At 34.1% G+C, this 15295-nt stretch overlaps 1 protein-coding gene across 4 annotated transcripts in view; it reads left to right on the forward strand.

The window, feature by feature from the left end:
- KIF3A (kinesin family member 3A) overlaps positions 1 to 15295 on the forward strand; it is a 48432-nt gene that overhangs the window by 29386 nt on the left and 3751 nt on the right. For 2 of the 4 annotated variants that reach the window (XM_008571639.1, XM_008571642.1), the window contains exons 9-17: positions 3421 to 3519; positions 5729 to 5800; positions 7916 to 7924; positions 11216 to 11372; positions 11783 to 11963; positions 12165 to 12275; positions 13016 to 13141; positions 14403 to 14456; positions 14805 to 14873. In XM_008571639.1, coding sequence (XP_008569861.1) covers positions 3421 to 3519; positions 5729 to 5800; positions 7916 to 7924; positions 11216 to 11372; positions 11783 to 11963; positions 12165 to 12275; positions 13016 to 13141; positions 14403 to 14456; positions 14805 to 14873 — 878 coding nt within the window. The remainder of the gene's footprint in view (positions 1 to 3420; positions 3520 to 5728; positions 5801 to 7915; positions 7925 to 11215; positions 11373 to 11782; positions 11964 to 12164; positions 12276 to 13015; positions 13142 to 14402; positions 14457 to 14804; positions 14874 to 15295) is intronic. The other 2 variants (XM_008571640.1, XM_008571641.1) reach the window with 2 other exon arrangements.

Here is a 15295-nt window from a genome sequence, read left to right on the forward strand (position 1 = left end):
TGCGATCCATTGCCGGACATGGAAAAAGACAAAAAAAAAAAAAAAAAAGAAGTAAGCAAAGGACAAAAAATTAGTTCTGGCTCAGGCACACTGCCACCACCTTGGGGCCTGCCTGGGAACCAGAGGCTTGGAGCCAGGGACCAGACCCCACTCCTACGTCCAGGAACACTGAGCCAGTGCCTCAGAGCCCACCCAGGGACCCGAGGCATGGAGAAGGGGACTGGAGCCCCCTCCCACAACCAGGCACACTGTGCCAGTGCCTTAGGACCTGCCCGGGCAACCAAGTCATGGAGAAGGGGACCAGACCCCCTCCCACAACCCAGCACACCACGCCAGCACATTGGGGCCCACCCGGTGATCCAAGGTATGGAGCCTGGGACTGGACCTCCTTCCCACAACCAGGCACACTGCACCAGCGCCTTGGGGCCCACACACCCCACAACCAGGCACACTGCCAGTGCCACGGAGCATGCCAAAAACATCACCTCCATGTGGGTGGCCCACCACAGCTACCACAATAACCATGGCTGCCACCAAAGTGGCTAGATGCTACAACCATCATGCAGATGGTCTGCCAACCATTGGAGTGCATTCACACAAGGAGAATCACCAGCAGAGATAAAGAAGAGGATGCTTCTCTCTACAAAGCCCATTTCAGAGTGACAGAAGAAGCATCTGCTCTACGATAATATTAAGGGACCTGATCACACCTCTCAGCATTGGACAGATCATCTAGGCAACAGATCAACAGAGTAACCATTATTCTTTCAGAAGAAGAAAAGAAATCTAGGGTAATTAGAGGGGGGAGGGGGGAGGGAGAGAGGGATGGGAGAGATTAGACAGGGGCATAAAGAATAATTACGATTTGTAACAATATATATGCTAGTAATATTGATTTGATCAACATATCTCAATGTTGAACCCCCAAAATATGTATAATCAATTTTGATTCAATAAATAAATTAAAATATATATATATGACTTAAAAATAAAAGACTTCCTTAAATTTAAGTATATTGATTCTTACCTCCTGATTAAATTTATGTGCCATCTCATTAAGTGAAGAAAATAAAAAAAGATAAAAATAAAAAACATTTTATTTGTGCTCTTATGACATTTGTTTTTATAATATGAATTAATAGAATGAATTAATTTATAATAGAATTAATCATATAAACCATTATAAAGTAGGCAAAAGCATTAAAAGAATAATTTTTAAAACTTTTTATTTTAAAAAGATTTTAGGGCCGGGCTGTGACTCACTTGGGATTGTGTGGTGCTAATAGCACCCAAGGCCACAGGTTCGGATCCCTATATAGGGATGGCTGGTTCGCTCACTTCGGAGAGTGTGGTGCTGACAACACAAAGTCAAGGTTAAGATCCCCTTATTGGTCATCTTTGAAAATAAAAAATAAAAATAAATAAAGGTTTTAGACCTATGGAAAACTTGAGAAAATAGTACAGAAAGGTTGTATCTACCCTTTACTGGCTTTCCCTAAAGTTAACATCTTACGTGATCATAGTACAATTATTGAAACCAGGAAATTGACATTGATAGAATCTTATTAACTAATCTATAGACCTTATTTAAATTCCGTGTTTTCTTTCCAACACCCCCCCCCTTTTTTTTTGGTTCAGGAGCCAATCCAGGATCACACACAACATTTATTTGTCATGTCTTAATCTTCTCCCGTCTGTTATACAGTTCCTCAGCCTTTTCTTTCATGATTTTGACACTTCCGAAGAGTACTGATCATATATATTGTAGAATGTTTCTTAATTGAGGTTTGTCTACAGTTCTTTCATAATTACTCTGCAAGGTTTCTTCACTGTAAATCTATTATTTTTTCGTTTGTAATTAATATACTACGTATCTTATGGAGAGAGACTTTGAGACTCTGCAAAGGTCCTATTTCTCATCATACTTTCTCCTACTAATATATATATTTCTTAATTGAAACATAGTTGATTGTGCATATCTGTGGTGTACAGAGTTGAATAGCAATACCTGTGTGCAATATGTGATACTCAAATCAGGATAAGTAGTGTATTCCTCATTATACAGTGTAATTGTTTTTCTACTAATGTTAGCGTCCATCAGTGGTTCTTGCCTGCAACAACAATTCTGTGGCATTTGCTCGATGATGATTTTCTATTTTCTTCATTCTGTCTGTTTAGTGTTTGGAATTCTGTTATAAGGAGGAACATTTCTTTCTCCCCTAGTTATTTATTCAAGTATTTATTTTATTTAGCCCTTGGATTATAATCCAGTATTATTGTTACTTATTTTGTTGTTCAAATTGTTCCAGCTTCGGCTATTAGGAGCTCCTTTAGGATAATTTCTATATCCTTTCAGTACACTCCCATCAGTTTTTTTTGAGTACTTTCTTACTTTCTGGCACTACAATATGTTTTAGACTCATCTTTTATCTTCCCAGCCCCAACCTTAGAATCATCCATTTCTTGCTGGTTTCTTTTGTTGGTGAATGGTATTTAAAAATCAAGATTTGGGTGCTAGGTGTGTTCGTTGTTACTAAGGTGCCACTGTTTCTAGACCTAAAGGACAAAATGTTTTTAATAACTTTCTTCTTCTCTCTGTGTTCTCTTTCCATCTTTTATTTACAGGTACAATTATTACTTGGTTGTAATTAGTGCATATTTAACCTCCCCCCCCAATTACCTTTGTTTTCTTAGATATTTCATATATGGACAGTGGTATTTTTAAATAACTAATTTAGGTAATATAGTGCTGATTGTATTAGAACCAGTTTAGTCATTCCCTTTTACTGGATTTTTTTTTTTTTTTTCTTTAAGTTAATACGTAGTTAACATTATATTTGTACAAATAAGCCCTTCTTTTTTTGAAATATTTCTTGTGGTATAGTCCTAAAAGTGGAATCATTCTCTTAGATGACAGTTTTGTGGCTCTTAAAAAAAATACAGATTGAATGATTATTTGAAATCTTAAACAGAAAACTGAGGAGAAGATACTCTGCAAAAGCGGTCACATTTTCAAAAGACCAAATTAATAAATCTTACATGTAATTTTTATATATATTCAGAACTGTGCTTAAACTAATGATTTGAAAGTTTAAATGAGTGGATTTTAATATCTCTTTAGGGACTTTAAAAATGAAGTCTCTGAGCTGGCTGGCTTGTTGGCTCAATTGGTAAGGTCAAGGGTTTGGATTCCCCATACCAGCCAGCTGCCAAATAAATAAACAAATAAAGTCTCTGTGTACGTCCTATGTATTTCTGAGATTAGCACATCTGATAAACTGTCCAGGATTATTTAAATAGCATATAAATTTGTTGTGTGGGCCAACAAAAATTTAATGAAGAAAAGTCGATATAGGTATTTCCTAAATAGCCAGTGAATTGATGCAGAATAAAAATCATTGTATTAAATTTCTGTCCAAGGGGAAGAAATATCAGGTTCTGATATCAGTGGGTCAGAGGAGGATGACGATGAAGAAGGTGAGGTTGGAGAAGACGGAGAGAAAAGGAAAAAACGAAGGGGTAAGTTCTGTTTGGTGTTCTATTGTTTCACGTTCCTGAGGCAGTAGTAGAGTGAATGCTTTTTATTTTGCCATTTTTAGTTATGGTAGTAATTAGAACAGACAGTGTATGCCATATACCTGGTTAACTTTATGTTTTTTTTTTCCTCCTGTACTAATTTTCCTGTTTATTGCTGACTCAGAATGCCATATGTTCTGTTTATTTAGAATTATAAAACTGTGATAGTGGATATACCATTTTAAAATTTCATGTAGTGTTTTAATTTTATGTAGGGACTTTCATCTGTGTTAGGGACCTAAATTTTTTAGAAAATTAGGATAATGTGGAGTTTTTCCTTAAGCAAGATTGGTTTTTAGGATTCATTGAATTTTTAAATAAATTTGTATGAGGATTCTATTTTTAATTTAATTATTTTTCTTTATAAAGTGAAAGCTCTTATTCTTACCCTGTTTTGAGGCATTTGTATGAATTAAAACTGTGTTTGTTGTGATAAACATACAGATAACATGCAAAAGAGACACATTATTATGGCCTACTTTTCAAACCTTTTTATCCTAAATATTTATTTATTTCAGAACTCTCTTCCATTAATGTGGATCATTGTTTTCAAGCTGGTGCATATTTTGCTTGTCTTATTAAAATGATTTTGCTGAAAATAAACCCATCACTGCTTGATTAGGAGCCTAAAATTTAAAAATTATGAAGATACTATTTCATAAAAGACAGGAAAAGCATGATTTAGATCAAGCGTTGGCAAAATATAATCTGTTGGCCAAATCCAGCCCAACACCTGTTTTTGTAAATAAAATTTATTAAAACAGCCGTGCTCATTTGTTTACATATTGTCTATGGCTGCTTTCAAATAAAACTGTATGGCCTACATAGTCTAAAACACTTATTTTCTGTCCTTTTGCAGAAAATGTTTGCCAACCCCTGATTTAAAGAAATGGTTTTTTGTTTATACCTAGTTTTTCACAGAGTAAATTATTCTTTTGAAAGCTAAAGCAAATAATAGATTTATTAAAAATAAAATTTTAAATAGAAAAAATGCCACTGCTTAATATGTTAAAGTATTTAATAGTAATATGCCTTCTTTCCAGGCTTAGAAATTTAAAAATTTTAAGTGAGCCTTTTCAAAGTTTTGCTGTGAAACCTTAAACATAAATAATTATATTTGATAGTTTGATGTTTTGGAGGGGAGAGAGCAATATTAGAGACAGACCAATCTGTCTGTAATGAAGGATAATTTATCATTTCTATAATATTGTGTATGACTTTAAGTTTTAAAACTCCATTCCCCTGTGCTCGATCAGCAGTACATATACTAAAATTGGAATGATACAGAGAAGATTAGCGTGGCCCCTGTACAAGGATGACACACAAATTTGTGAAGTGTTCCATATTTTTTTTGCAACAGTGTGACAGCTGCTGAAAATATGGATGTAAATTCTACAACCTCAGAAGAAATGAATGAAATTATCCATGCTTGGTTTATTAGAGCTGTTTCTGACTATAACTTTTAGGATTTATAAAACCTAACAAACAGAAGACTGACCATGTGGCAAGACTTACCTGGGGAGGCTGCTAGAAAGCAAATGAGTGAAACAAGAAGTATCACATTTGCTTAAGATAAGAAGCAGGCCGGTCATTCATTATTTACATACCACTAGAGGAGAGACTGTTTTGGTGAGAAGAGAAATGTACGAATCTGTGATGTTTAACCAGAAAATACACTGCTAACCCCAAACAAGTGTATAACAAAACACCTATGGAATACTTCAGAATCCAACAAATAACATGCTTACATTATAATAAACTTCTTCCACACATTAAAAAATTAAATAAATCAAACTCCATTCCCTTAACCTAAATAGTTTAAATAGACTTAGATGTCACCAAATGACTTATTTTTTTATTCTTGCCATTTTAACCCTCTGAATTATTGTTTTAAATGATTAATGGGATTTGTCCACAGTAGATGCTTAAAATTATACAATTTCTAATTCCCCTGTATGGTTTTGTAAAGTAAAGAATATTGAATAGACTATCAAGACTGGTTTTAAGGAAAAGTAAGTTTGGATTCTTTAATACAAAGCTTGATTATCCTTTAAAATTCTTTGTCTAGAACTAAATTTTTCTCTGTGTATGTGTTCATTTTCTTGTTTCCTCTTTCTTTGGTTCCCGTTGGGCTCATTTCTTTGTCTTCCAGGCAGTAGCAGCAGCAGTAGTTCAGACTCCACATGTTCTGTCATAGAGAAACCTCTGGATAAGTTCTTGCCTAGTGAGTGGTAGCTCTTAAATTCTTTAACAGAGCTTTGGCTTTTCCATAACCCATGGGCTTCATTTGAGAAATGCTGCACTGATCCTTGTCATTACTTGAAGAATACATGTTGGACTTAGTGGAACAAAGCATGTGATGACTTCTCCCACCCACTTCATTGCTTCCAGTTAATAATTGTTAAAACATATGCTTTAGCTTATGTTTGGGACAATGGAAGAGAGATTCATGCTTTTGCAATTGAGATAATGTAAAGAGAGCTAGTAAGCTGTATAAAATAATAATTCTTATGGTTCTTTTTATGTTTCATGATAAATTTCTAATCCTGGTCAGTATAAGGAACATGTGATAACAAGTCCTGAATTTCTAAACGTATGAATTATATTTGGAAGTACACTAGTGACTATTAGAAGGTGTTGTACAGTTATAAACATTTACACTTTGTGTTTTTGTAGCAGTAGCTTAAGATTGAAGGCTCCCAAACAAAGACAAATGTATGGTTTGAAGCAAGTAAAGAGAAATTAAATAGTATTTTATTTCAAATGGGAATTTATCCCTATTTCTAAATTACCTGTTAGATTTTAAGAAATTTTCTAAGGTAGAATTACAGAATTCAGAATCACAAGAAGTAGTTTATATAGGATCTGTCTAGACTTATTTCAAACTTAAAGGCTTTTTCTTAAACCTTAGTTTAATTAAGTTGAAAAGTTTGTTTAATTTATCTATTTATGTTTTATTTTCAGAAGAAAAGGGAGGTGATCCTTTCTTGTACCAGCTTGCAGCTTACTGTCTTTTAAAGCATTATCTATATACTTACCCTTTCCAAAACTAATAACAAAAATAATTGCTCATTCTTATGCTTTTATCTTTCTAGAGGATGAACTCCAAGAATATTAGAAATTTAGTTTTCTATTGACAGTTCTTAAGCAAGTTACCAAAATAATTAATTTCAGAGTATAATTTGTAAAAATACATGAAATTGCTTTAGAAATCATATAGAGGTATTATTTTGTATTATAAACTGTGAAATATGAGAAGATATCTGAGTGGGAGGCATTGTAATTTAATTTTCTGTTTTAAAATTTACCTTAATTCTTAAAGAGTAGTTATATGAAAGTATGTTATGGAATTAGTTGTACTTTGTTCAATTCAAGAAGTTTTAATTGCTATTTTTACACCTAACACATAACTTTTTTTGCTGTAATGTGGGTGTGTTGGTGAAGTGGAGGGATGGTTGTCCCAGCATGTGTTGCTGTGTGTAGCTTATATGTACCTTTTCTTTTAAAAATATGAATAGTCTTTCTTTAGGTGTCTCTTGCCTGAATCATTAATTTGCACTCACTTCTATAGAGTCATTGTTATAATTACCCTCAACCATTTAATAGACTGAATGTAAGTTTATTACTATACAAGTGTACTTCACTTTATGTAATAAATGGTTTTTTTTCTGAAAAAAATTGCTTATAATCAAGTGGGAAAATCAAATGTATTAGGAGAACTTGCTGTCTTTAAAAATTCTTCATTAATTCAAATAATCAGTGCAAATTACTGTAATCTAATTTATCTATTTAGTTCAGGATTTTGTGTTGGATTTTCTTAAAGTGGGGCACACCTGTAATGGATCCTTATACTAGAAGAAACACTGAATTGGGAAATTTTAGAAATGAACAATATGAATTTTGTTACTTTTAGCATAGTAATTTTTTTAAGTTGGCTTAATTTTCTGTTTTGCTGTTTTAGATTAATTCCTAGGTCTTAGCAGGTTCCCAATTCTGTGTCTACCATTACCATAATCACGTGGTGCTGAACTGTTAGATTTCCAGAAGTTTGGGAATCAGTGTGCACTCTCACGATTGGTTTGAGCTGTACTCTTAGACTAAATTAATCTTAATATCCTTGTTTAAATTACATCTCTCATTGTGTTGAATATTCTTTCTTTTCACATAGCTCTATTTCAGTTTTGATAATGATTTGATTTATTTCTATAGTTATAGTATAAATGAATGCTATTATACATTTTTCTATGTTTTACAAAAGAAATAATGTTTTCCTTTTTTCCTCCTCATCTCTGTGCATATGCTTCCTGTCTACGATTTGCTTACTACTTCTTATTGCAAGATCAAGCAGGTTGGTGTGATTGATTTGCACTCCACATGGTACAATTATTTATCCTATAAAGAACTTTGTTATTTAAATACATTGATTTTTAAAATTTAATCATTTTTTACGAGGTAAGTATCCATTTTTTGTTTTTTAAAAAACCTTCCTTTTTTCTTAAATTCTTAAAGACCCATTAAGCCAAATTTTGGAAATACGAATGTAAATGATTTTACATTCAAACATTTTTTTTTTTCTTTTTTTAAAGCCAAGAATCAAATACCTGGTTACCTATGCGCGTGGGTGCTCATGTAACAAAAATGAAATTAATTCAATTAACACTTCTCGGAAGTTCTTCTCTTTAACTTTCTCTTGCCAGTTCAGCTTTACAGCTTTGGTTAGAGAACATGGCAAAGGGAAATTTAAAATGTTACTACTTCTATTTGGCTTAATTTAGTACTCTTTATGACACTAACATTTTTTAAAGATTTATTTACTTTAAATTTTATGCTAAATTTTATCATGCAGTATTAGAAAAAGAAAGGTTTTTTTGTTTGAATGGCTTGGTTGATAAGTTTTTTGTATGTTTTAACTTTTAGGGCCAGCCCCGTGGCTCACTCAGGAGAGTGCAGCGCTAGTAGCGCTGAGGCCATGGGTTCAGATCCTATATAGGGATGGCTGGTGCGCTCACTGGCTGAGCGTGGTGCAGACTACACCGTGCCGAGGGTTGCACTCCCCTTACCGGTCAAAAAATAAAATAAAATAAAACACTGAGGGGTGAAGCCTCTGCCTCCTTTCTTCAAGGAAGTATGTCTAGTTAGCAGCTTAAACAGCCCTTAGTCTGTCACCCATAGAAGGTGCTCAGAGGTATTGTCGTTGCAGGGGCTACTTTTCCTTGGCCAGGTTCCTCCACATGAGTCATGGAGCCCCACAGCATTTTGTCCACCTAGGCAAGAACCCTGAATGAACCTACAAAAGGAGCAGGGGGAACAGTCAAGCAGAGTATTTGCCTCCTATGTTCCCTTCAGAGCTGCCAAGGAAGAGCTTCGGGGACTTTGTCTCTGACTACTTTTCCTGAGAGTGGAAGCTGCCACCTTTTCTCTTTGCACATGAGCCAGACAAAGCCTATGGGGTCATTTCTTTCTTGAAGTTTCATGTGAGGGGTGCTCTCAGATACTGAAAGGAAGGCTGGAATGTGGCTGCTGGAGAGTGGGTACATATTCACATTTAGCTTAAAATATTATTTGGGAAGAAATATAATGATTTGTCAGAGTGATTCTGACTGGAGTAATATCTATGTATGCATGGTCATCTTCATGAAAATGTTACAAGAGCACAATAAGATTTTTGCTGCTAAAGCATCAGTTTGAAAAAATTACCTGAGTGGTTTAGAATTACTAATGTAATTCAGGCATAGTATTAATTCATCAGTAGGCATGTGTTTTTGTATTTCTATATATAAAATCTTTTTACTTTATTGCCTCTTAATGGGTTTTGAAACTAAGTTTTCAACTCTTAATAAAACAGAATCCTAGAAGTCTAAAAACTCTAATGATCATATGTTGATCAGATTATTTCCTCTATACCATAAGTATTCATGTCTTCATACATATATTATTTTTGTCTTAATGTATTTGCCATTTTTTTCTTTAAATATTTGTAATTGAGTTAGAAAGGAAGTAAGATTTTTTTTAATGCATATACTTACTATATACCTGAACTTATGCTTTTCTCCCTCAAATTTCTAAGAAATAGTATTACTGATGGGTAATCTTTTCTAGGAATCCATTGGGAATAGGAGTTAAATTACTTTTAAACGTTTTTTAACAGTGTAATTTAGAAGGTTCAATACAGGTGATTGTGTCAAACAAGCCACCAGAATTAGGTCTACATTCTGAGTTTTGGAATGCAATGAATCACACCACACCAAAACATATATTTGGATCAGTGCTTTTATTTACTCTTTTATTTGTTTTGCGGCTTAGGTTTGCTTTGGACTATAGAATGAAGAGTGTTATATTTTAAACTCTTGAGTTTTTAATATAATTTTGTCTTAAAGAGTTAAAGCCTATGAATGATTCTTCATCTTATGGTTCCTGAAAGAATATATTCTGATGTGTATCTCCATCATACTTATTTTTCAGTTCTTTTTCCTTGTTAGTAGGAGGGGTTAGCTTTTGGGTGGAAACATTAACAATTTATAAACTCTTTTGGTTTACACTCTTCTGTGGTCCTTTGGGAAGGAAGTTAAGAATGACAGAAAGCTTTCAGGAGAGCCTCAGACCAACCAATTCTATGAAAAGTTTGATTGGTTTTCTGAAGGAATGTATGTTTCTAAGAAATTGTATTACCAGAAGTGAATTGTCTTTGACTCAGTTTAATAAGCTAGTTTTCATTTTCTCTTTTTGATTTTTCATGATTTTGAAATTCATCAATAAATTTTCATTGGGCACCTATTGTGTGTATGTGTATATATATATATAAAACACTACTAGCCATTATAATCAAAATGATCAATTAGAAGCTATATTCAAACTTTATTATTTGGCAGTATTTCTACTTATATTTGGCATGTTTAATCAGACTTCGAGAGATTTAGGATCCTGAATTTGACATAATAATGAGCTATTTTAGTTGCTCATTTAGGGAATGATGATATATTATGACAGCCAGCAACTGTGACATGCCTGTTATATAATTAGTTTAGAATTTCTTCCTTTAAGTATGTAATACTGTGAAATAAAATACTTTTAAGTAATTTTATTAAACAAAAATTTTAGAAAAACTCTGAAAGTATATTAAAAACTAATTGATATAATTCTGCCTAATATTTTTGTCTGTGTATCTTATACCTATATGTGACTTTTATTTATGCATTTATTTTATGTGATTTGGGGGAGGGTATTTTGAAAAGCCACTTGGTTTTGTACTTGGTTATCAGGAAGAAGTAACTGAAGAATCATTTTGCTTTTTTAAACCTACATATGTTATTTGGGGACACAAAATCTTTGCTTTTTTATTTGGCTTTCCTGTTAATCTTTTCTTCCCTGTATGCTCATCTGTTTTGCTTCTCTTTCATTTAACTTTTGTTCTTAGTTATCATTGCACAATTGGACAACTGTTTGAATTTAGCAAAGAGTTAAAAGTTCTTCTAGGAACATAATAAGTAGAAATGAAGGATATTATTGGTTTGAATTCCTTAAACTGTTGATATTTGATGTTGTATTATTGAGGAGTATAGACAGTTCTATGTTGAACATAATTTATATAAGCCTGAAACGACTCATTTTAGTGACTGTTGCAATTGAATGACTCAAACAGGTAAAAAGAAAGTTTCCCCAGATAAGATGGTTGAAATGCAAGCAAAAATCGATGAGGAGAGAAAAGCACTTGAAACAAAGCTTGACATGGAAGAAGAAGAAAGAAACAAGGCTAGAGCTGAATTAGAGAAACGGGAAAAAGATCTTCTTAAAGCCCAGTGAGTATTACTGAATTGAGATGAATTTATGATTTAAATTTCTAATATTTTTCATAGGAAAATATTCCTGTGTAAGCAGGAAAATTGAATAGTAATTAAAAGCTTGATTTTTATCTCCAGTGTAGCTGTTTTTGGATAGAAGGTCCCATTGTATATGGTGTGTTTCAAAATGTTAGATCCGTTTTGATTATTTATCTCTGGGAGGAAAAAATATCAGTGAATTTGAATTAGTTATTGATTAAATCATAAATTAATTAATACTATATAGTGGTATAGTTTGATAGAGATGTTACATAATTATATTTCTATTTTGAATTTGTACATTTGAATTCTTGTTAAATTTTGGGAAATGATATTAGTAGAATAGTAGATGATTAGTGAGTATAAACTATTCTTGTTTTAATCAACAGACAGGAGCATCAGTCTTTGCTGGAAAAATTATCTGCACTGGAAAAGAAGGTAATTGTTGGTGGTGTTGATTTGTTGGCCAAAGCTGAGGAACAAGAAAAACTTCTTGAAGAATCTAATATGGAACTGGAAGAAAGGAGGAAAAGAGCAGAGCAACTTCGCAAAGAACTTGAAGAAAAAGAGGTAGGTTGACTTTTTGTGTTTAGTTTAATAGTTTGCCTAAGATATTTAACTTTTCTATTTACAGTCTTAATGAAATTTTAAAGCAGATTTATAGATTGCTTTGAAGATAATAGTTGCTAAACATTTATATCATTTATTAAATAATTAAATTTGTGCTTTAATGAAGAAAGTTATTTTGAAGTTTACCAATTTTTGTCATAGCAAGAACGCTTGGATATTGAAGAAAAATATACCAGTTTGCAAGAGGAAGCACAGGGAAAGACCAAGAAATTAAAGAAAGTTTGGACTATGCTGATGGCTGCAAAATCAGAGGTTGGTCTCTTAGAAATTACCTAATCATATAGTTCTGAATTTTTAAAAAAGAAGTTCCATTGATTAAGATTGATTAAAATTCCATAAATAATCATGTTTGCTTACAATTTTAAAGAAATAAAATCTTTGGGCCGGCCCGGTGGCGCACTCAGTAGAGTGCGGTGCTTGGGAGTGTGGTGGCGCTCCCGCCGAGGGTTCGGATCCCATATAGAGACTGGTCCGCTCACTGTTTGAGTGCAGTGCGGGCGCGACACCAAGGGTTGCGATCCCGTTACCGGTCACGAAAAAAGACAAAAAAAAAAAAAAAGAAAGAAAAAGAAATAAAATCTTTGGGCCGGCCCGGTGGCGCACTCAGTAGAGTGCGGTGCTTGGGAGTGTGGTGGCGCTCCCGCCGAGGGTTCGGATCCCATATAGAGACTGGTCCGCTCACTGTTTGAGTGCAGTGCGGGCGCGACACCAAGGGTTGCGATCCCGTTACCGGTCACGAAAAAAGACAAAAAAAAAAAAAAAGAAAGAAAAAGAAATAAAATCTTTCTCCTTTATTTGCAATTTTTAATTTTAACTATTAAGCTAAATTATTTCTTTCCAACCTTAACTTCCAACATGGAATATAGATGGTGGTAGTGTCACTCGGTCCACTCTTTCAAGGCCTCTTAGACCAGTGCCCTGTGTCAGATGGTGGAACTGCTTTGTGTTTAAAATGTTGTTTGTTCATAATATTTTAATGGATTTTCTGGTAGATGGCTGATCTCCAACAAGAACATCAGAGGGAAATTGAAGGCCTACTGGAGAACATTCGACAACTTAGCCGGGAGCTTCGACTTCAGATGCTTATTATTGATAACTTCATACCTCAAGACTATCAAGTACGTGAAAAGTTCTCTGGGCCGGCCCGGTGGCGCACTGGATAGTGCGCCGCTTGGGAAGCGCGGCAGCGCTCCCGTCCGAGGGTTCGGATCCCACGTACAGACCGGCTCCCGCTCACTGGCTGAGCGAGGCGCGGGAGCAACGCCGAGGCTTGCGATCCCGTCGCCGGTCCCCGGTCCGGTACGGGGGCAACACTGAGGGTTGCGATCCGTTAGGTCACTTGACGAGTTAAGGAACAAGGAAATATACGTTCTAATTATTTACACTTCAGTTATTGACTATCAAGTTTTCTTGAACAAATATTATCACATTTCACTTCAGTTAACTTTTCTTAATACATAATTCTGTAACTAAATATCTAAATAAGAATTTCTCAGCCCTTTAGAGGAACTCAGATTCATGTAAATGCAATTAGAATCAAGGTATAGGTTCTGTTCATTTATTCAACATCCTTTATCATGTAAGTAGAATAAACAGAACACCTGCGCTAACTTTTTCCTCTCTGCTTATGGATGCTAATTCTTTGTGTGTGTGGTGAAATATACACAACATGAAATTTACCATTTTAGCCATTTTTGAGTGTGCAGTTTAGCAACATTAAGTAAATTCACATTGTTGTGCAACCATCACCACTATCCATCTCCAGATGCATACCAATTCTTAATACTAGTATAATTTAAAAATCTCAGCCTTTATTTTTTTACCCCAAGTTTTAGTAAACTTAAACATATTGATTTTCTTAAAAATCTATTTTGAATCTCAATATAGCTTTAAGAAGTTTGTCTAAATAGGCCTTAGTATTTTTTTTCCCTTGGACCTCAGGTATGCAGAACTCTGTATTTAGGGTACATTTTCCTTATTGGTCCTTAGATGGCCTGCTTTTATTTAGTTAGTAATTTTGTAGTGAACTCATCACCCCAAACAAAAGCTCTAGGACTTTGACGGTAACCTACTTCTAACTGAATGGTTTTCCCCTCCCCTATTTTATCCCTTTGCCTCTTCCAACCCAAGGTAACCATTATTCTGATTCCTGTGTTCCTCAATCTCTTGCTTTTTATTTTTATATAGTTTAATTGCATCTACATGTATTCCTAAGAAATGTGTATTTTCAAATTTATAAAAAGGGTATCATGCAGTATATAATGTTTTGAGACAAGTTTTCTCACTTAACATTTTAAAGATTTTAGTTCCATGAATATTTTTCAATATTTTAAATGTTGTTAAATATTTAAAATAGACTATCTTTGATTCTTCTAAAAGGAAATGATTGAAAACTATGTCCATTGGAATGAAGATATAGGAGAATGGCAGCTAGTGAGTATTACCTTTATCCTCTTACAAAATACTTATGGAGTACTTCCTATGGACTAGAAATTGTGCTGGCTACCATGGGGAGGTAGGGGTTCCAGATGGTGAATGATGAGAATCCAGTAGGGCAAATAAGATGTTTTTCTAATTAACTGCATAACACAGATCATGTGTTGGAAATGGGCTAGGTCAGAGCCTACATAGGAATGAATGACCTCTGGGTTCCTTTCTGCTCCAGCATTCAAATCATGTTTTACTTGTGTAGTATCAGGATATCTCACAGGAATTTGCTTAATTTACAGTATTAATTAATAATTAAGACATTTCTCTTCTTTTCCCTTTTCCTTTTTTGAGAAATGTGTTGCCTACACAGGAAATAACATGAGGAAGCAAACCCCAGTACCTGATAAAAAGGAGAAAGATGTAAGAGTACTTTCTTTTTTAAAACTTTTTTTATAGGAATGTGGGTTCTTAAATTGTGTTATCAACCTGGTATCTCTTGATCAGCTCTGCTGAAAAATGGGCTAATCTTTTGGGAATAAAGGCTCTAGGATAGGGTGATTATTAGGACAGCTCTGCTCACTGTCACTTGTGATGGCAGGCTTATCATTACCACAAGAGTGGCATTGGAGTCACTATTTGGAGTCCTCTTTTCACCATCTCTCTTATATGGGGATATGGTTAGAGAATAGGATGTGTCCATCTTCCTTTTCAAAGCTAGTTCTAGTCCTATGTCAACAAGAAAAGGAAGCAGCTTTAGGGAAAACAGCAACAGTTGTTTTTTTTTTTTTTTTTTTTTTTTTTTTTTTATTTATAATGTCAGGGCTCCTTTTTCACCAACCTTT

This window comes from Galeopterus variegatus, unplaced genomic scaffold, assembly GCF_000696425.1.
Source record: "Galeopterus variegatus unplaced genomic scaffold, G_variegatus-3.0.2 Scaffold708, whole genome shotgun sequence".
Taxonomy (NCBI): Eukaryota; Metazoa; Chordata; class Mammalia; order Dermoptera; family Cynocephalidae; genus Galeopterus; species Galeopterus variegatus.